Consider the following 23,015-nt stretch of genomic DNA (forward strand, 5'->3'; position numbering starts at 1 on the left):
AGATCACATAAACTGGATGCATCTGAATATTGTACTTGCTTTTTGTAACCTTTCATATTTTTGTAGGATTTTACAAACTTAGAGCAATGGATAATTTACTACAAGCCCTAGGTAACAGGGCCCTAGGGTCCAGGCTGGAGAAACAAATATCAGTTAGTCTTTATCCCATCACATCCAATGCAGAAATAGTAGCAGAGCAGCCCACTCTGAAAGAGAGATTATTTTCAGTATGTAAAAAGAGAATTATATATTTTAAGTGCTCAACCAGGCCTATTTTTCCAATAGATGTTGTTAAGGATATATTAATTTATTTTGTTCATATGTTATTTTAGCCTGAACCTTCATAGAAAACTCAGATGAAACTTCTGTCCATGTTTCAAGAAACAGCACTTCATTTTCACCATTTTGCTGTTTGATAAGATGCACTTCAGAAGTTGTAGTCATTATGAATTTTGTTTGATGCAAGGAGGGACCGTGTAACTTTTCAACATCTTCTCTTTTAAGATTCTTATCCAATGTTTGAGCACCCTCAAGTATCCAAAGATTCTGCTAAGCATTCAAATGTTTGTATTTCTCTGAATTGCACTTTCCATTGCTACTTTTTGTCCAAGTTTTTATTAATGATATATCATTATGCCAGTTGCTATTGTATTACATTTACATAACATGGTATCAAAGAACAACCCATTCTTTAAGGCCGTCCACTGATTAAGGAAATATATGTTGGTTAGTGAATGTGAAGAAAGCTGTTGCAGACTTTTTTTTTTAAGAGCTGAGAAAACAGAGAATGCTTCTTGTTCCTGTTTCTAGGAGACAACTGCAAAAACATAGTTAGGAATCTGTAAAGTCAGCTAGGGCAGAATCTCAACAGACAGCTTGGTAAATTGTGCACAGAACTCTGCCTGTTGTAGACCTTTTGTTATTTTTGCCCAGGAGTCCGTTTAGTTTTATTTTCCTCCATTAAACTGCCAGGAGGATTTTACTGAAGAAGCTCAAAGATCCTTGCATCAGTTTGAAGCGTACAGTAGCAAGAGGTAATGTTATGTTCTGGTTACTGTGAAAGAATGTCCAAATAGCATTATTCATTTTTTTGGTCTTAGAAACATTGACTGCATTAAATTGATTGTTGGCATATTTCATGGTAGACTATTCAATGAGTACTCCTTGCATAGCCACAATTTATGGTTAATGTGTTTTCTAATCATGATTACAATAGAATCTGCAGCTCTGAACCATTTTGTTTGGTAGTTTGTGGCAGAGTTTTGAATAGAGATATAAAGCTCAATCTTTTCAGAATCTGAAGAACTGGCTTGTTTTAAAACTCTTGGAGCCAAAGATGGTTCAGTAAGTTACATGTTTTGAGCACATAACAGATACTGAACTGCTCGTGGCCCAGAATACATCTTACAAACCAAGCGTCCTAATGGTTCACAAAAACACAGAGAGCATTGAAGGGAAAGATGTGACAGACACAGCCTCTTGCACTGAAATCCTAGGGAATGTCTTTCACAGACTCTTTCTTCAACACAGATCTTCCAGCATTTCATGCTCCATTTAATTGTTACACCTTCTGTTTTGTTTGTTTGTTTGTTTGTTTGTTTATTTATTTTATTTCCCTGTGGTGGGACTTTGCTTAGTTCTGGATGAAAAGTTGCCACCTTACATGTGTGATTACGGAGCATCACTTTCTTGAGAAAATTGGGCTAAAACTCTGGTGATTTAGTAGTATAAATTTCCATCTCTCCAAATAAAGAATCCTTAGAGAATGTCTGTCCTGTTGCTCCAGATTATGATTCATATTCCAAAAGAGTACCCAGCTGAGAAAAAAGGCTTCCTTATGGCTCTGGATAGCTCAGCAGACAAATATCCCTTTAAAAGTTGTTGAGTACTAAGCTTAAAATAGGTTATAGTCTTCTCTTAACAAGACTTGTGCTAGCAGGAACATTTGCATGGATAGAATGGCATGGTTAGAATTGGCAACTGGGGCTGCCCTGCTACTGGGGCTTCTTGAAGATCCCAGTTATAATCAGATTTGTTAAATTAAATGGTTGAATTGCTATCAGTTGCTGCTGAGCCAGGGGAATTCTTCCTACCAACATGAAGTAACCAAGGATGTATCATTTTTCAATTTGTGCTTGTGTCATCTACAAGCACATTTCAAGCAGCAAAACAGCACAATAGGACTTTGGCATGAACTTTTGGAGTATGATCATCTCTGCATTTGCTGTCCTGGGCAAGATAAGCTGCATCTCAATGGGAACAGACCCAGCCATGAAGAGTGACTTTGAAAACTTGCCAGGTAAAGCCAAAGAAACTGTGAGGCTGGTTACTTGGTATGAATTGTTATTCAGCCTCACAAAAGAAGAGGCTTTGACAACACCCCCAGTAACCTTGGCAGACTGTTTTGTTAAGCAGGTCTGTGCTTCATTGGCTTTTCAACTTGCATGCATTCATTGCTCCCTCCTACATATGAATTTATGTTTCAAAGAAGGATTGTATGGTGGCGGGCAGCTGTGGCATCATGCTGATCTTTTACACTGGCTAGCAACGACTGCATCAAAAAGCAGGCAGCATAATGTACCACGCTTCCGTTTCTCAAGTGGAAAAGCAACTGAACCTCTTCTCAATTCTTTTTCTAGATGCACAGCCTAAAATGTTTTCTCTTTATTTTAAATAATGGAGATCTTTCCATTTCCAACTTGGTCCTCTCCCATAGCGTGACACTGCTGAAGTGACAGACTGAGAAGGAATCCACAGGAATTGGTTTTGCACACGTACTAGCAACTAAAGTGTAATAGATGAAATTTTTTACCTGCTTGTGCTCTAACAGACTCACTATAGAACTATTAGAACTTTAAATAGTTAAGGATCTTCCCGTTTTTGTAGCTTTCAAACTAAGTCACAATCATGATTGCAAAGAAGGTGTCCTGCAGCTTTATGTTTCTGTGTCTTTATTTAAAATAGTGGAGTAATCATGTTTACTTGGCACAAGCAAGACATAGTCAAAGTTATGACGTACTTCAGGGTTGTCCTGGGGCTGTTGGAGATAACACATCATTTTGCTAGCATAAGGTCTATCAGGAACAAAGTAAAAATTATACCAACATGGTTTTCTGGATGAAGAGTATGTTGTTTTCAAAATGTGCTTTGACTCTACTTATTTATATATACAGGTATTTCTACTTACCTTTTCCTAGAGATCTTTAAAACATCTCTTAGAAAAGAAAGTAGTTTTCATAGTCTTCTCAGTTGACTGTAATTCATTGTCACTATGCATAAAATAACAAAACCTGGTCCAAAAAGACTTAGGAGACAAATCCTTTCCCTGGAAACAAATTGAAGTTATATCCCCAGATCTCTACCACTTCAAACTTAAACTGTATAGCTTGATGCAGAAATGTTAACATACTTTGTGAAGAATAACAAACAGGTTAAATATAGATTCATGTAGCTGATAACAGAGAGATGAGCTGATTTGCCCAGAGTTTTACAAGAAGTTAATAGCACACTAAAAGCAAGTAACATCTTTCCTGTTTACAATTTCAAGTTACGGCATGAGCTAAAGGCAAATGTGAACTAAGATTCCCATCTTTACTGGAAAGAAAGAGGAGTTAAGTAGTAGTAGCTACCAATTCCTGTGACATAAAGTCTTACGCACTGAACACAGCTGGAGTATGGCAGGTAGATGGTGTTAAAATTAACATCATGCAGACATTAGGCAATTAGAACGTCCTTTTTTTGTCTCATAACTGCCTATCTAGGGGAATGCAGAGATGCTCTGATTAGACAGAAACAGAGTACATTTAATTTCCACTTCCTTCCAACCATTTCAAAATTCCTTCCTTGAAGAGTCAGCTTTCCCAAACTCTAAATTTTGTGTTCTGCTTAACCTCATAGGTATTCCAGAGAATATGCTAGCTAGACTTCTCTTTCCACACTCATTAGTTCAGTGTGCTTGGCTCTTTTCCTAGGATTTGGTCTAGCATAGCCTCTGACCATTCAGGCCATTTGTCTGAAAATCATTTCCCTCTTTACTTCTGCAATTTTCCATTCAGTGCCTGAGCAATTAAAATCCCTAGTGATCAAAGCCCTGGTCTTCCAACTGTCCCTTTCTCTTCAAAATCATTGCATGAGCTACTTTTCTGATGGCATGAGCTGTGCTCAAGCAAAGAGTGCATGACAATAGCTTGGTTGTTAGAAACTGTGAGTACTGCCGTAGCCAAAATATTGACATCATTCTGACTGGCACATTAAAGATTAATTTTTACTAGGACTGTAACTGCAGAGGAGCAAATCATTTTGATGACATTAAAGTCAAATCAGTTCTCATATAGAGTCATTGAGGCCTAAATAAGTATTATTTCTCACTGTTCCTGTCTCACTTTCTTGGTCTTGGCTGTTTGGTTAGCGTTACCGGCTTATTCTTGATTCACCACGAGGAAGGATTTCACAGGTGTTTATTCCTTCCTGGTACTAAATTGTCTATGAAAAGTACATTATGTATCCACAGTTTCTGTTTCATGGAAAAATACAAATTCTCTCTTTATATGATTCCTGTCAATTGCAACGAGCATTACAGCGCTCTGTACTGCTATACATGGATGAGCGCGGAGCTCTCAGCATCTGGAGTTCATCTCCTGTGACCTAGGCAGGCCGTGTTAATGAGTCACCGTGTGTGTGTTGGTGCAGTTCCAGACCCTAGGATGCAGGGTAGCCAAATGGTTGGGACTGCTCGCTCCCAAAATTAACCTAAGACCCTTTTATTCCAAAATTTCCCCAAGTCCCTTCTATTCCTACCATGGTCAGCTTTTGTTACGTCAGACTGGAGGGATGTAATGTGTGTGTGTCAAGAGTTAACACACTTTTTTCTCTCGTGTACTAAATCCTAGACTGTATATATGACCCCGAACAGGTGGAGGGCTGCAGGCAGACAGAGTGCCGTGTTCCTGTAGTCACAGAGTAGGTGGCTTTGTGGGGAAGGTGGAAAGAGGGAGGGTTTTTGTTTTGTCAGTGAGGGGGAGAAGTAGTGAAGTTGTAAAGAACATAGGGAGCGTAGGGTGCTAGGAGAGAGAATATAGGGTTTGCAGCACTGTAATTTAGACCAAGGCAGAGATCTCAGAACATTATTTAATAGGGACTATATACTGAGCAATACTTAAAACAAATACATGGAAATGAATTTTTCTTCTATTAATATGGCATAATTCTCAAGAACAGTACTAAAGTGTTTTTGTAAGGTACAATTACAGCAGAGTCATATCAACCTGCTAGGTTAATTTCTCCATACAGAACTGCATGTTTTTCTCCCTTCAGCCAGCCATTCATTTGTCCGCCTACAGCTTGTAGCACCAAGCATGAATAGTCAGCTCTAAAGCACAAGTTACATGACTCTGTAAAGAGTGAGCTAGTAAGGCAGAAGCATTACCCAGGAGCACCAAAATAGAAAACCCTGCGCTCTGTTGTCTGCCTCTGAATCCTGTGTCATCATCCCTGACAAACCTAAAATGCACTAAATCTGTTGTAGGTGTTTAGAGTGATCCTTGCCTTAGATTTAAACAAAAGCTTTTTTTTTTTTTTTTTTTTAGCGAGATAATCTTAATGCCTTTGCTGGAGTATTAAAGAAAGAGTTTGAATAACACATTCAAAGTAATATTGATCCTGAAAGTCTGGATTTGGAGAATTTTTCCAGGGTTGTTGTAATGGCATAACTTCACCTTTCAGAGAAACACCTTGGTTTATAGTTGCACATTGATACTTTTTTTTTTTTTTTTTTTTTTTTTTTTTTTTTAGATGTCTTCAGAGAAAGTAAAATTATGTATTTCTCAGCTAGGTGATGGGATGGGTCGTCTTCCTCAGTCCTGCTTCTGTATCATTTATCTGAGAAGTTCAAAGCAGTTAAAGTTGGGAACTTTCAGCTGTATTCTTGTGAGATAAGGCACATTTCAATGTCTGTTATAGGAAATTGAGGCACAAAGAAGAGTTCTGAATTCTGTGAGGTCTCAGGGACTTAGTTAGTGGCAGACCCAGCAGTACAACAAAGGTGACCTGACTCCTGGTCCTGTGACCTAACCGCCAACTAATATTATCTCTGTTTTGAGGGTCTGCAGTTCCAGAATCTGGTGTTGTGTATTGTCTGATTCTGCCAGAGCCAGTGCTTGCCCCCAGCTCATTTGCAGAAGGTTCCCAGAAAGCCAGCTTAGCAGCAGCTCCTGGCTTGGCAAAGGAGGGAAATGCGGGACAAGGTGCCCAGCAGACGGCTGTTGCTGCAGCAAGTTGCAGCTGCCCAGCGCAGAGTCCCCGAGCTGCCTCCCTGTTCGGCAGTGGCTGGTCTATTCATTCTGCAAACAGCCTCTTTCCGTTCCAAGACAGCCCTAGGGACACAAGGGAATGGCAGAGTTTATTATAAACTGAGTAAAGGAACAGACTATTGCTGGAGGAGATCCAGGGTTATAAAAGATTGGAGCGGGGAGGAAGGGGAGGAGGGAACAGGACATAATTTGTGTTTGTGTGGGAGGGGGTGGGTACTGGTGGCTTCAGAAGGCATTCCCCAAGCCCTCAAGACCTTTGCTGGTTTTGGTGCGATTTTCTGCAGTGCGTACCGTGCTGTGTCAAACCCCACTTACTTTTTATTGTATCAGTCATTCTATTTATGCAGCAACACGGATCGGAGAGCGCTTGCAGGTCCTGTTCTGAATGAGCTCCGCTCTCTGCCAGCTCAGCCTAGTTACATTGCTGTAACTTATTCTGGGGGATGGGAGAAAAAGGTTGCTGCTACTTTAAATATAATGCATTAAGAGGATGCTGGAAAAAGGCCTGCATGCTGTAATACCCAGCCATCTAGTTGGAAAAGCAGCCAGATGTAATACAAAAGAAGAAACACAGCCTCTTATGGATGCAGCACTAATTCATAAATCAGGTGAATCAGCTTAGGCAACTGCTGTGTTTTTATGCCTCTGCTGCATGGAGAACTGCATGTTGGATGCTTTTATTTGAAGTAATGGAACCAGATAATCCCTTGGACCAGGACAACTCCAATGGTAAGAAGTAGAAAACATAGGAAAGAGGAAATAAAGGATTGCGAAAGAGCGTCTGAGTTGCACATCCTACTTAAGGCACAGGGTTAGGCATGTGTTTTTACTGGCTTCTGCATGGATCAGTAGAAATGAGTGCGGTAATGTGCTTCACATTATCTTAAAAATCACTCTGTTTACAGGGTTTCAAGATAGGCATGTAGTAGACAGATAGAAACAGGGTGTTGTAAGAAGTAATCCAGCAGGATTGGTGCTCTCCTCATTAACCTATCTCCTGGGCAGTCTTTGCAGAGAGGAGAGTAACCTATTTATTTTACTTTATTCAGTTTGGGGGTCTTTTTTGCTAGTGAGAAAAGAATGTAACTTTATGCTGTGTGTCTGTCAAGCCTAGCATTTGGAAACAGTTTCTTTATCTGCAGAAAGCTTTCCTAAAGGCAGTTGCAGTGAGTAATTTGCTTAGAGGGATATATTTAGCTGTGGACCACATAAATTCACCCTGGAATTAAAGTCTGTGGTTAAAACTGCAGCTATTCCTTGGATTTATAACATTCCACATGCTGATGTTCTGCTATCTGGTCTGTTAGAAGACTTACAAAAGGCATAAATTGGGGTGAAAAGTTGTTTGCAATTGCAAATCTTACCTTTTTTTTTTTTTTCTCTGTTAGTAAAGTGGATCAGCTGCATTGAGGACAACAAATTGTTTACATTTTTAAAAACCATTTAAGATTGTGTTTTTCAGAATACATTGATTCTCAGCTCTTTCATATGTATTTAGTGCTATTCGGTATGCGGTCTGAAATCCACAAAGTATTCCACCTTTACATAGATAGGGTTCAAGAGCTACCTCTGGAATTCCTGCAGCATATTTTCTGCTGATAACCCGGAGCTCTTAGTACAACGTAACTGCAGTGTTAAGATCAGGGTAGACCTGAAGCTGTGCGGAAGGAATGTGGTTAAGGGAATGAAGTAACATTGAAACTATGTGAACAGTTGACTGGACAGATATAAGTGGGCAGCGCTGCTTTACTTCGGGCTCTGTGCCGTGCTGAAGTTGAATTATATAAAATAATCAAGGACAGAATTCAGTGTTTTTCAGATGATAATATTTACCTGAAAAAGTTAAGGTAGAATCACAGTTCTTTTATTTTTTATTTTTTTTAAAATGTAGTTATATTAGTTTCCCTCTGGAACAACAGCATCTACCTCTTGTGTCTTACACCTCCTCTTATGCCATTATGACATAGAATTGAAAGGGTTTTTTTTCTTTATAGCAGCAAGTTTCAGCATTATCAGAGAAGTGCATGCATATTTTGGACTGATGTTAACAAACATATAAACAACTATCTTTGCCTGTCCCAACATTAGAATCTGGATTTTAGGAGTCACAGAGAGAATATCCTGATTCTTTGGGAAATATAAGTGTAACTTTGCTTTCTCAGATTTGCTAAAACAGCTCACTAAATTTAGAATGTATATTTAAGATACAGAACTTTTTCACTCTTCTCCCTACAGACATGTGAAGTTTACTCTGTCACATTCTGTAGTAACTTGTGTTTCCTACAAAATATTTGAATAAGTAGATAGGCACTGGAAATGTTCATATTGTGAGACGTGAGAAATAAGCACCCATGGCACCAAGGACCAGAGATGAACTTCCTGTGATTCCCCCTTCCTAACTTTCTAAATCCCTGGCTTCCTTTTAGATATATATATTTTTTTTAATTACTTTGATTTAAACAATCCCAGGGTTTAAAAAAAGGTTGAACCATTTGTTGGCTGGGTCAATTGCATAAGGTGTTCTGCTGCTGGAGCCGCAGGAGCAATGTGCAGAATCGATGCGTTAATCTGCTGTTATGATATACCATGCATTATTTTGCATGAATTCATTAAGTAGAAAGTTCTCAAAAATATGCCAGCAGGGTGCTGGTGAGAAAGGTTTTCTCCTTTGAGGAGGTTTTCTGGTAGCTGTCATTCATGGAGCAGCCCCTTTGTCCCTTTTATTATCAGACAGCAAATGAGCTGCTCTGGCCACACGGATAACTATTGTGTTTATCTTACTGTACTGCCCACGTGACAGACACGAACGCCCTGGGAACAGACTGTAACTTGAACTGCTTTCTGTAAAAGTGCCTTTTTGCCTTCAAGAATGTCAAATCAAATTTCTTCTGCTGGCAGAATGAAAACTGTTAGTTCATTTTTGATTTACTGGGTAGTCCTTCCTGGTTTGCCGTAGACCTTATCTTGGAATTCAGTGTCAGTTCATTCTTAGCTGGTCGTGACCAGCCCAATAAATAGATCACTAATGATAGCAAAAGCTGTTCTGAAGGATATGTGGCAGTAATATACTTCAGATTTGCTCTTTTTGCCTCTTGCAGCCCTTTCATTTGCTTATAGAGATGTATGAAATCATCTAGAAAGACCTTAGTGGAATATTCAAGACTGAGAAGCTGTGTGGCTCATTTTTCCACACAGTTTTTTTACTAATCATATTAGGTTGCCAACCTTTTGTGGAGGATACCTCATGGATTTATTACTGCTTGTGACTGGAGCAGAGGACGAGCTCATTTATTTGTGGGCCTGCAATGAGATTTCATCTGTGTTAGTTGCTTTGACATAAAAGACCTTGGAATAAAATCATAACCTGTGGGTGAAACGGTTACAGGGTTATTTTCTATGATTCCTTGTAGAGCTGTGGTACTTGCGCCACTTTGAACACCAGCTTGAGAGATTGCTATCCATTTTGATGTTTGTGAAAGGAGACAAAGTTCTGCAACTTTTCTCCCTGTGTACCTAGGATAAAAGCTCACATAATGATACAGATTCTTGTAAGGCTTTAAAAAGTCATTACAGCACCCCCAATATTTTATTTCCATTTTCTGAAAAGTGGGAATATAAAGAAAGATTATTGTCATTTTATGGTGGCTCACAGTTCTGACTTTTTGATGTGTTCTTTTTAATGTACTGAATGAATTTACTTGATTCTTCTCTCTCTTTCTGTTACACACACAGACACACGCGCACATACAAACCCACAGCCTTTTCTTGGAAGAAAAGTGCTGAAGAATGTGCTGATTCGGAAACCATAACCCTAAATTACCCATTTCAGAGGTATGACATATCAGAGCTGCAGATTTCTCTTTGTGCTATAGCCGCTTGCAGCTATAAGAGTAAAAGACAACTCAGCAGTTTTTTTGTGAGCTGGCAAAGATTTATGAAATGCTGTTTTTGTGTACAAACTCTTGAGTACAAAATATGTGTGAATTGTGCATTCGTTGTGTCTTCTAATTGCTTAGAGGACAGTTTTGTCACTATAGTGAACACTGGTATCACCTCTGAGTTTATTCTGGTGTGTAGCCTGACAATATTTCTCTGTGAGTTACTTATTAAGCTTTTAGAGGCACGGTGGATTTAGAGGACTTTCTGAACAACATTGTAGAGCAAATCTCGTCTACTGGTTTTAGTGGAATCATATTCCTTACACAGTGAGGGCGAATCACAAATGCAGATTTTGTACCACAGAGGACTGGAGTTAAACCATTGTGCTTTGATAATACAAGAATTATGGCATGTGTTTTTCAAACTCTGACGTACGTAATCAGCCAGGAGGATTGCATGGATGACAGCCAGGCCTGAACTTTTCCTGCTGTTGGTAATTCGGATTCTTTAAGCAATGGTCTAGGGAAGTAAGGAAACCCTAACATCAGCACCTTGACGTGCATTAAAGATTGCATTTGGTAGAGAGGAAAGCAGAAGCAAGGACTGGGAAAACAGAAGCTTTTCTAGATCAGAGCTGAAGTTTAATAGCAGAGTTGTGCAGGAACCTAAGACCAATAATTTATGGCTGCTGCAGGTGAAGAGTGAGGTGTTTTATTTAGAGAGAGAGAACAAAGATCTGCCATAGAACAGGTGAAGGCCATGAATGTGGCTACTGGGCTGCATCCAGCAGATGCCCTCATTTGGGGTACCTCACCCAGCACCTCAGCAGACAGAGACGAGGGCTCATCAGCTCTGTAGGCTCTTCTGTTTCATGGCCATGAAGTTTATTTCACTGTGTGGACAATATATGTATGTTATTGACCTCATATGATCGTCTTCTCAAAAGAGGATTTCCCATCATTGTCTACAGGACCGAAGACAAATGCTAATGCATAGTGTGGAAATTAAACACGTTAAACTATCATTAGGTGATTAAGCAGTTCTGTACTGTGGCCTGTGGCATAGGTCATTTAAAAATGATGCCTTCTTCATCTGCTTACCTCAGCCAGCATTTATGTTGTTTGCTTGTTTGTATAGAACTCCTTGGATTCAATAAGTTAAAAAAACAAAGTGTATATTATTAGTAGAAATAGTTATATGGTTACTTAGAGATGTGTTACATAAGCAAGGTCTCTCTTTTGATTAAATAGCAGTTATTTAAAATCATACTTTCTCATCATGAATGTCAGTTTTCAAGGCTGAGCTAGCTGAGAACTATAGAGCATTGAGACATTTAGCCATCATTCTTTTCTTTGCAGTCCTTACACCATGTCTATCTTCATGGTTTCTGAGAAAAGAGAGGTAAAGGAACATGTGCTTGATGGTAGGAAAAATTGGAAAGAGGAAGACAAATGCCAGTGTAATACGTGCAGAAGATAAATGCAGATTGAATTCCTGATGAATTGTGCATAAAAGCAGCAGGCGTATTTTGGGTGGCAGTCCTTTTCTTACAGCATGCTGTAGTTTTCTTCGTTTTACCTATACTGCATTCAGGTACTAACTATAACTCATATGTAAGATGTGCTGCACTGAAGGGTAAGACTGAAAGGAAAGGAGTGAATGCATTTTTCTGGAAAAAAAGTTTTAAATCTTGGTGGGCAAAGACAAAGTGGAATAAGAAATACTGCTGACAAATTCAAATATGTCCTACCTGAGGGCATTATTTATTGGTGAAAATAGCGAAATGCTGAAATAGTGACAGCTTAGCCCTGGAGGTAACATTAGGCCACTTTTCCACGTTATTTACTGAGGAGCCTCTAAGTTGTATGACCAGTATGAGACGTACGCTAAAGATATGATCCAAGTATGTGTAGTGATCGTTGCTGGAAAAGAATCATAAATAGTCTGCCTCAACTGGCAGTGAGTGTGTGGCGAGTAGAGTAAACACAGAGTTTAAAATAGGTGGGAGGGTATAACTGAATTTCTTTATTGTCCCCAGAACTTTTTGGCAATGAAGAGAAAGATTTAAAAATAGATATAAGCAATATCTGGAAACTTGAGTATAATTTACAGTATGTGGTGAAACAGAGAAATCCAATAAAGCTTTAGTGAAGTGTCCAACAGTATCAAAAAGGCAGAAAGCTCTGGGGGAATAGGAGACCAAAGATTAACAAGATTACTATATAATGATTGGTAGAATGCATTCAACAATTTCCAAGTTTATAAATGAATAAGGAACTAACTTTGCACCCAGTCTCTTTCTTGCTCTCACTACTAAAATCCATAGAAGAAGGTAGAAGAAGGTCAAGCCAATCAAGGAGCAAGCACCCCACCAGCCTTGGAGCCCACAATAAAGGAGAAACATCTACATGAAAGTACCAAGGGGCGTTAGATGAACAGGGTATAACCACCCATACTTGGAAACAGTTTAGGTAGCGCCTTCATTTTTCATAATGAAGAAAAGGGGCTTTTCATAGTCAAATATTTCCAAAGCCTCTTTTATTTTGCTTCCAAAAAGATCAACTCCAAAGCATGGCCTTGCAGCAAAGCCTTCTAGTTCTCTCTCTAAAGAATGACACTGTTGTTGAGTCTCTCACAGAACTTTGTACAACGGATTTTTAATGTTATATTCATGTGTCTGATTTGGAAGGACAAGGGATTTCATGGAAGTGGAGATGACATATCAAGGTATTTGTAGGTCAGAAGCTTTCAAATTCACAAGATTCTGGGTAACAGATAACAGAAACTGGAGAAGCTGCAATAGAAATGTAAGTCTTCATCGAGACCTTTTCTGTGACCTTTAAGCAAGGGTTGCTGTGATCCTGTACATGAAGCTACTGAGGTGTTGGACAGCAGCCTCCTGTTCTGGTGGTGCCCAGAAAGGTTGGCAACAGCTGATGCTTTACATCCATGTCTAACAAGAGTGCTGTGTGCTTAGGGATGGAAAAAATAAATAGGTGCTTACCTTTGGCCACTTCACTGCAATGTTCTTTAGTCTGGTTGTCTGCTTTGGATGTTTGTCAGGGAAGTTTCTTGACACATCCGTGCAGTTATCGTGTCAGATCGTTATGGTAATAAGGTTTACATTTAGGGATGCTTCCCCTCTGAGCATCTCCAAGGAACTAGCACATGCAAAAGATTTAATTGCAAAGCATCGCTACTGCTGATACAGACTTGGAGGCCGACCAGCTGCCTTGCTTGGTGAGTCAGTAGTCAGTGATTTTGGCAGCCCCAGAGCTTAATGCAGCGATCAGAAAATGTCTGCCAAAATAAAGTTTCAAGTTTGTTTTTCTACCAAATCTAGATATGCTGCTAGTTGGTTTACGCCTTTAAATACTTTTCTAGAGGTAGCTGGGAAGTTGGTAGACAGCTGTGGCAAATGCACTAACACAAGGCGTTGTTCTTTGTCCTGTGGCTCTATGTGTGGGCTTGTTTGCTTAGCCATTGGGTGGGCATGGCGTGGTGTGTGGAGCAAATCGATGCCTCCGAATCCGACGGTTAATCCAGGGTGGAGAATTCCCAATGCTCAGTGTTTTGAAATAAGGAAAGTAAGATGTGAATGGAGTTCTCTTACTTGTTCCAGAATAAATAAATACATATATTTGACTTAAAATAATAATAGTAAAAGTTAGACCAGAGTTCACAGTATTTCATTGTCTCTGCAACTGGTCTTATATTTTGCAGAAGTGTTGTTAGAGTATTACTCATGGCACAGAGAATATCCCTGAAGAGTTTTTCACAGTTCATGTGTCAGACAGGAATGCAAAGGATCAATTTACTGCCACAGACAAAGATCTGAAAATATCCAGGGGAACCTGGGAGAATACTTCCCACCCCAGATAGTTCAGCTGATTTAACTGACTCCACTTGTCTGACTGCAGTGTGTTGGCCAACCCAGAGTTAATTTCTGGTGGCAGCAATAAAGGCATTCTATGTAGACTGCAGTGAGAGCTGGCACAGGAACATTAAATGCAGCGTTATCTTCTTAGAGTCTCCTCTGCTGTAAAAAAATAAAGAGAATTTCAGTATGTTTTGGAAGGCTGACGAGGGCAGTACTTTATTCTAAGGAGAAAACTGTCAGTGCTCTGCAAGTCTGCTTCCAGGAGTAACTTGCTTTGTTTAGCAGCTCATCCTTTACTACTCATTTGCAGCTGTCAAAAAAGCCGGACATCAAATTGAGCAGTTGGATTTAAGAGTGATCCCTGGATGAGACAGTTGCAATGGTGTATAAGCTAAACAAAGCAGTTGGAAATAGTTTACTGTTTTGGCCAGCTTTTGGGTAACATAGTTCCCCTGAAAGGTGGGTGGTCGTTAACTCATTTGCTTCTTAGATGTATTTGTTTTATTGTAATTTAAACCTTCCTGGTAAATTTAGGTAGAGCTAGTGGAAATATTGAGAGCTATTTATGTAGGTTTTCAGCAAGAGATGGCATGAGGAGCTTCATCGAGTTAACTGGGAATTGTTTGTCTTGAAGAAGATGCACACAGTTCATGCTTTTTTGACTCTTTCAAATGTTCGTAGTGTTTAAGACTGAAGAAAAAAATGCAGAGATTTAATTCTTCCTGTGACTTCCAACCCAAGATTAAGTTGACAACACAAATAAAAGATACAGAAAATGTAATCAGCATTTAGGATTTCGGGAAAAAACAGGTGCATTCAACTCGAAGCCAATGCTTAGTACATTCGGGTTGCTGAACTGCCTGCCTGTGCCTCTGACTGGGAGAGAGGCGTGTTTTATTTTCCCTGCTTATTCATTTTCTGAGTCATTCATCTTGTGCTATAGCTATTGAAAACTGTAACAGAGTCTGGGAAGCGCTTGGCTTTTGAGTGCTGCCTCCTGATTGGCCTAGGGAATGCTGCTGTTGGGGAATAATGTGTGAATACCATCTGCTCCGAGGAGCTGGGAGCCTCAGTGAATTTTGCTTGGAGAGGCACCTTTAGCCAGGACTACATGCAAGGGGAGCAAGCTTGCTTTTGCTGTTTGTTAGCCAAACTTAGTTGTGCCTGTATTTCCTTTCTGCTTCCCTGTTAAACTTTTTTTGTGCATTGCTTGAGGGTGAAGCTGAGGTGCTCCTTCTGTGGGTTTTGGGGTTGTTTTTACTTTGCTTTTTTTTCCTGCATGGGATTTCTTCTGGGGTTCAGAATGCACACAAAGTGGGGGAATAAATCAGCAAGTTTTGCAGCTGTTTATTGCGGTGCAGCAGTCAACATGGAATGTCTGAGCTGCTTTGAGATACTACTTCTAAAAATTTGACCTGCTTATAAAAGGTAAGCAATTAAGGACTTCTGCATTTCAGGGACTGACTTTTTACTTACACAGAGGTTTTGTTTTGTTAGAAATGAATGTCTGGTTTGAAATGTACAGTTGCCTTGTAGCAATGCCTGAGATCAAAAACTGTGTTTTGTCTCAGAATGCCTTTAATGAGCCTGAAGAAATGAGCAGAGTTGGAACAATGCTTGTCTTCTTTCTTTTGTAGGTTTTTAAAACAAAGTTTTTAGGTTTTAAAAACAAAGTTTGTGCAATGAGAGTGTAATTGAAATTCAAGACTGCATATACATTTGGGTTTGCATTTTTTTGGAAGAGAGCTCTCCCAACTCATGTTTCCCTGAGTGTTATCTCAGACAAAACACAGTTATTTTCCAGCAGTCTGGATTTGCAGTCAAATGGTGCATTCCACTTCAAGGAGACAAGATATAGTTTGTGAGCCTATTAAATCCTGCGCACTAATGACCTGCTGGTGTAGATTCAATCACTGGAGAGAGAACTGTAGGCATGCCTTTAACCTCAAAACAACAGGCCTGCCACAAGCAGACTGCTGGCCACCACTCTCTCCCACCACTAATTAGCACATACTTAACTTTACGATATTGTTCTAAAACATTAGGTGTTTTTTTTTCCTAGAGGTGACATTTCAGTCAGACACTCGTATCTACGCAAGGCAAAGTTAGCTGGAGGAGCACATGAAATACTGCTATTTTACAAAATGCTAGCCTGCCTTCCAGTGAGTCAGATTATTCAATTTGCTGTCATCTGTTCCAAGGAGAAATCTGCAAAGAATATTTCTAAGACCTTATGTTTGCTGAAGGCCTCCCTGTTACTTATTTTTGACAAATACCTGGGTTTTAGCTTTCTCTTCGGTGTTGATATGTTAATTGTAACTGTATCTAAACTAAATATGTAAGTTTCAGGTCCCTCTGTGTATTCTAAGAGAAATATATGCAATAAATAGAGGAACGGTGAATTTATATAACTGATACTTGATCCAACCTAAACTTTCCATATTGATTCAATTTTAAATAAACAAGAGAAGAGCCTACATCTAGCATGCTTTCTTAAACTTGAGCCTCTTGAGGTAGTGCTCTTGTAATAGAAAAAAGATCTGTAGCTGTCTCCAGTTTCACTAAAAAAAAAACATAAATAAAAAATCAGATTTCATTTCATAGGATCCTCTAGGTTGGGAAAGACCTTCAAAGTCATCAACTCCAGCCATCAACCTGACCTGCTGAATCCCATCACTAAACCATGGCCTCAGTGCCCCACACATCCCCTAAATACCTCCAGGGATGGGGATGCCACCACCTCCCTGGGCAGCCCGTTCCAGTGCTCCACCACCCTATCCACGAGGAAATTCTTCCTGATGTCCAGCCCAAACCTCCCTTGAGACCTTTTCACTTAGACATTTTTGTGGCAAAATGCCAGATCATCAGAAATTCCACTTTTAATGAGGAAAGAACCTTCTTTGGTGAAGCCTGAATCAGGAAAATAGTTGGAAGCCAGAAGAGGAACACCTGAAGCACAGAGAGGTGCTACAGCAGTGCAGGCTGTTGGCTGGTAGCCACTGTACTTGCTTAGGGCATAGGATATAGGATTAAGGTCTTGCTATGTCTGGTGCAAGCCAAGGGTGCCTCTCTCACTTTATGTACATTTAGAAACCTTGAAAAGTCTTGCATGTACCAGTGCAAATGACGTTTTCCAGTAATTGTCACACTTCTGGGGATAGAAAAACTATTTCTCATTCATTGCTGCTGATAATAATAATAAATGCTCACCCAGGTCTTTTCTGGTGGAATTATATTGGCAATTAAAGATTTCCCAGGTGCCCTTTATTAATCTGTCATTGGGCCAGACGTGATGATGGTAATGAAGGGGCATGGGGAGTAAAATCCTGACCTTTGAACTTCAGGGGTGAAGATCACTTCCATTCCAGGCATAGCTGAAGTTTTTTAGCTCTTGGCAGCAGAGCCTCAGGAGAAGCTGTAAATGATAGCATAAGGGACAGTGCAATCAGAGCTTTTTTAATTCAGTGCTATGTTCATATGCACATGTAAATCAAAAAATTGCTGCCAATGAGGGCCTTTCCTTTTTGCTCAAAGTGTACAGGGTTCTTAAGGTTTTCCTTCATCAAAAATAGTAGTTCCTTGATTCAGTGGTCAAACTGTGCTCTGTGTGTTTTCATGGGGCAGAGTTTATCGTTTAAGGACAGAATGTGCAACCAACCCCTTTGTAGAGGGTTGCTACTAGATCCCTCAGCAGAACCCTCCACAACTTACTGCTGCTTAATATTTCCCCTGAATGTGATTCTGTGCAGCTGCAGAGCACTTCTTGTTGGCCTTCCTGTTGCTAGTGTGCTGTTATGAACTTGAATGCAGCAATTTCATCTGCTTTTCAGTCTCTAATCCAGCTATCCTCATGCAAGTTTAAACGTGTTCTTGTTATCCCCTTCTTGTAAAGGAGAGCTGAATTAAAAGTGGCTTGCTCACAGCCGTACACAGGGAGCTTTTAGCATTGCATTATTGCTGTGTTGTAGCTCCTTAGCCCATTTCCCTTCCTTCTCTCTTCTCTCCTTCTCTCTCTGTCACCTCCATAAATAAATAAATAAAAGGTAATTTGCTGGAGACATTTGTCCTTTTACTGTGGAAAGCAATATCCACCTGACATGCTTATAGGAAGTTGGAAAATCTTAGTGCAGTTTGTAACCAGGCCGGAGTTTTTGTTTCCTTGAAGATGAAGATTTGTCATTTTCAGTATAGGAAAGTGTTTTCCTGGTAAAGTGGCAATCTGCCAATGCAAAAACACAATTGTGTATTTACAGCTTAATTTCAGGAATCCACATAGACTGCGTTCCTCTTTCCTCCACTGCAACTGCTCCTGCCAGCCTTTGTTGCCAGACTTTCTCTGGGAGTTCAGCCTCACTTAACTCACAAGGAATGTGGTTCCCTCTTCCATACTTCGGTGCTTGGAGTCAAGATTTTTAGTGAGCTTGGAGCAGAGTTTTAGTAAGCTTCACAGATCTGACCTCCCTAGAGTAGAGGCTGCCAGGCTGCAGATGTGAACCAGGGCGTTGAGGTGCGGTCATTAACATAAGAACTTTGCATGCATCAGTGATAACTATTTCTTTTGCCTTTTTATATAATACAATTTTCCTTTGCCAAGGAAATGTAATAGGAACTATTTTTGTGTTCTTTGGAGTATTTTTGCTGGCTCTGAGCTCCCCTGAATAGATGCCGCCTCCTGCTATGATGTCATTGCTGCTGGTCCTTGCCAGAAGACTATCCAAATGCAAAAAAGAGAGAGAAAAACAAGATAAGGTAACAAAATCAAGATAAAAAATGGCTACCTTGACTTCATTTAGCACAGATGAAGCATAGAAACCAGTGTTTTAAACAGAAAAGGAACAGCAATCAAGAAAGAAGGGCTCCAGAGAAACTGGAGTAGTCTGGTGGCAGGCAGGGTAGAGCGGAGAAGTCCTGGTCTCTGTTTCAGGCTCCGTGAAACCATTTTTCAGAACAGCTGTGGAAGTGAAAATCAGCAAAAGTAGGTTTGATTTGGATTTTCCTCTTGGAAACGTTGAAAGCCATTCTCTCTTGAGGTCTTTAAACCTCCATCCACTCTTTTCTCACAGCCCATGCCAGCTGCCTGGCTCTGGGGTGGATTGCCCATAGTTCCCTGACCTGGGACCCCGACCACTTCTGCTGTGAACAGGGTGGAGTGGGGCTGCAAGTGGAGGGCTTCTCTTGCCTTCAGCCTAGGGAATTTAGTTGTGAAAAAATACAGCCAGAGCTGTATGTGTGAATGGCTTTAGAATAATCAAAATCTGATTTTCAACTGAATATATTATTTTCCAAAGAAAATTCAGCTAATTTCATCTACGCCTTTGTCCTTCAAACGTGTCTTTTGGATAGTATCTCTTTACAAAGCTGCAATGTCTTACTCTTTGACTTTTATGATGTCTAAAGCAGTGCTATTCCTGTTATATGGCTCAAAAAATAAAACAACTTCTGAGCTGTTAAAAGAATATCAAACAACGGTGGTATTTCTTCAGTTTTATTAGTTTGGCATTTAATTCCCTGGAGTTAATGCTTTAAAATAGTTAACTGCTACATTTAAATCAAACTCAGTCAGAACGGGAGCGAGTTTGTATGTGTCCTTCTGCAAATTACCAAGAATAACAGCGCATTGTACTGTGAGCTGGAAATGAATTCCCCAACCTACTCCGTGCTACCTGCTGGCCTCCCGTGCTGCCTGGCTGCCCTTCCTGGGGCTGCCGTGCTGGAAGCAGAGGGCTGCTACCTGACCTCCAAACGCCGGGTGGGTGCCGTGCCAGGAGCTGCTGTCGGAATAACCACAGAACCACAGCTGCAATCCTCTCAGCCGTGACCCAGGGCCGCACACTTCCTTTATAAGAAGTCATTCTGGCTTCAGGGCCCTTAGTTCTGGGGTTCTCATTACTGGGAAGTGTTACTTGGCAAGCTGCTGTGGTAACTTGGCGTCATATGCCTTCAGCAGGCTGAGGACAAAGCTGAAAGAGCCATGGGTACTTTCATACAGGCCTGTAGAGTAGACAGAAATACCTGCAGGCCAAGTAATAAACGGTAATGTGAAAGGAACAGCGTTCAGTAGGAGGACAACATGTGTATTTCCAGGCTTTCTTGTGGAAACCATATGCCGCATCTCTAGCTTCTGATCCTGACCTCGGCTGCTTCACGGCAGGAGAAGGAGGTCCCTTGGTTGGAGATTACAGCTTTTACTTAAGTGGCACAGAACTGGAGGCAAAGAATATTGCCAGAATATTGCCACCGAAAATGAGTCTCGTACGTCTCTTCACTTTTGCAGTTGCAGTTCTAAAAGAACTAAGATTAAATGGTTTGTCGACAGCGTAGGAATACTGAAGCTCTAGTTTAAAATCAAGGTCTGAAAATAGGTGTCTTGAGAAAGAGAAATGTTTGAAGAGAGAATGTTAATTATCTTAATGAAAAACGTGCACATTTCCTTTCACTGTGCATAGAGGATGCGGTTTGGGTTAGGGCAGTGTGTTTTTCAAACTGCAGTATGTGAAATGGCTGCTGGCTATGTCTGGAGTTTATAGATTTGCACAGAAGAATTTCATGATAATATTAATTGGAGAAATGGTAATTATTAATAGGATTAAAACAAAATGGAGAATACTGATAATATATGCAAGCTTGTGCTTTTAATACAGTTTGTGTGGGTGAATTCAGGGGGGAAGCAAGAAGGAGCAAGTCTGTTCTTTAAAAAGAAATCCTTACAGAAAGTTTCATACCTTAGTACATATGGGTTTGTCAATTGTATTTTTGTCCACATGGTTTTATCTCTAAAAGCAGAGACCTTGTCCTCTGAGGTGTCCCCCCCAGAAGAAGTGTAGCTGCTGGTTTCAGAAGATGACGCTAACTTTCCTTCTGACAGTGCCTGAGGAAGATGGGCAATAAGGATGTTCTGACAGCCAGGTATTCAGGGCAGTGAAAAATACCTTTGTTTATGGGTGGAATTAAAGAGTCAAGAAGAAAGAACAGGTTTACATCCTGCTGGCCTGCTTGTCATATTGTCGTGCTAAAAAGGCGACGGTCTCTTGCAGTGTTAAGAGCAAACCCCTTCCAGTTTTCAGGCCACGGGGCTAACCAGCTGCCTGGTTTGGAAAGAGCTGCCAGTGTTCAGGTCTAAGACACTTTCCTCAAGGGAACATCCAACACAAATTTGTTAAAATCTCCAGCTTTGTGACAAGAGGTTTTTCCTTCCTTTGTAAAGAGTCTCCAGTCCAAATAGGTCATTTAGTTTTCTAAAGATATTTACAAATTATCAGGGAAAGACTTCAGCCCTTGTATTACAAGTCTAAATTAGATTTGGGGTAGGGAAAATAAATTTGCGTTGAGCTTCATCCAGCATTCAGTCAATACTAGAACAGTCCAAGAAAAAATCAGCTGGATTGTCTTATTTTATGTTTTTCATTTATGTACATTAGGGATGGGAACGGAACAGACAGTAGGGGGAAGTGCTGTTCTCCAGTACTGTATTTTTGTATTTTTGGTGAAAAAGGACAAAAAGGCTTTTGTCAGACCCCAGGACCTAGATGTTTTGATATCTGGCTGCCCACCACCTTATTTTTGGCCATCTTCATTTGAGTCTTTTCCAGTAACTCATCCTCATCTACTTTGTTGTTAACCCTTGCTGCTCTCTAGGCCATATAGCACAAACGACTGAAAGCCATGGAGCTTTTTTTTAGCCATTTAGCATTGTCTGTAAATATCTTCTTGTGATGCCACAGTCCTAGTCACTGTTGTTCTGGCTTTCAGTCGTAGCTTTTAATTCAGACCAAATTAAATTCTATTACGTGAAGCTTATATTTGTCACAGCTTTCTTGTTGATATGTGGGATTTCCACAGGCAAACATCTGTGCTTGCAAAAAAACTGTGAACAGGCACCTTAACTGCTTTGCGTCCTGAACAGGCATGAAAGCAAGAAACAAGGATATGTCTGCAGCAGTAGGGACACGAGCTACTCAAGAAGTAGGGACAAGGCATTCCTTTTTCAGATGATGCAGTTTTGCTTTGTGTTTTTGTTTTGTTTGGTTGTTGTTGGTGGTTTGTTTTCAGCTATTGGTAAATTACATGGATAAAGATGACTGATTTCTCTTTTACTGTGTCAACGTTTTCCATATATAAATATGTCCTGAGGTTGTGGATAAGCTCACCTTTATTTTTTTTTATGAGCCATTTTATGTTTGCTGCCTGACTTTTTGACCTCTGGCATTTGGTGCATCTAAAAGAAATGGTATATTTTTTATGCTCCCCCTCCTCAACATTTTGTGGATGGCTGATCAGATTCCTGTCCAGCTCTCATTGCATTTGCTCTCATTCAAACCCTGCTTTTATGTGCAGTGGAGTAGAAGTGATTTTGGGGTGGTGCAGATGGGAGGAGAACCAAGACCTGCAGCTTCTTTATTTCCTTGCAATCCCATCTGCCCAGTAACTACTCCAAGTTGCAAGCCTCAAATCCAACAAAAAGGAGAAATAAAGTCATGGAACACCAATGATCAGGGCTGACTCTATGCAGAGCACTTCTGAGAGCTGCACGGACACCAGGAGCAGGCAGAGCACATAAGGAGAGGTGTGCTGTCCCGGCTCCTTCCTCTGCCATGGCTGCTGAGAGCCAGCCCGATGAGGATCCCTCTCACACCTGGAGAAGTGCTAATGCCCGGCACAACAGCTACACCTCTGGCTCGTAAAACAAAAAACTGGTGGAACTCATGCAAACGTCTACACAGCCCATTGTCAGTGTGAGTTCACGCAGCAATATCTTGCTTTTTCTTAAAACCAGGAATGTTCCTTCTCTGGTAAAGGGTCCCATCAACGCTTCGGAAAGGTGTTACCATTGTGTGTGGAATTACAAGAAAGAAGTCTGAATTTCTTTGCTATCTTTAACCAGGATGGCCAAGAGGGAGTCATTAATAAAAAGAAGCAGAATTGCAGAACTGTATTTTCTTCTTTCCTCC

At 40.3% G+C, this 23,015-nt stretch overlaps 1 protein-coding gene across 1 annotated transcript in view; it reads left to right on the forward strand.

The window, feature by feature from the left end:
- Nucleotides 1–6,997: 6,997 nt before the first annotated feature.
- The window catches only part of DAB2IP (DAB2 interacting protein), a gene marked incomplete at its 5' end in the record, with an annotated part of 181,667 nt that continues 165,649 nt past the window's right edge, over nucleotides 6,998–23,015 (forward strand). Inside the window, one exon of the mRNA XM_082775571.1 lies at nucleotides 6,998–7,037. Within this exon, the coding sequence (XP_082631697.1) occupies nucleotides 6,998–7,037 (40 nt within the window). The remainder of the gene's footprint in view (nucleotides 7,038–23,015) is intronic.

Source organism: Aythya marila, assembly GCF_965140915.1.
Source record: "Aythya marila genome assembly, chromosome: 19".
Classification (NCBI taxonomy): domain Eukaryota; kingdom Metazoa; phylum Chordata; class Aves; order Anseriformes; family Anatidae; genus Aythya; species Aythya marila.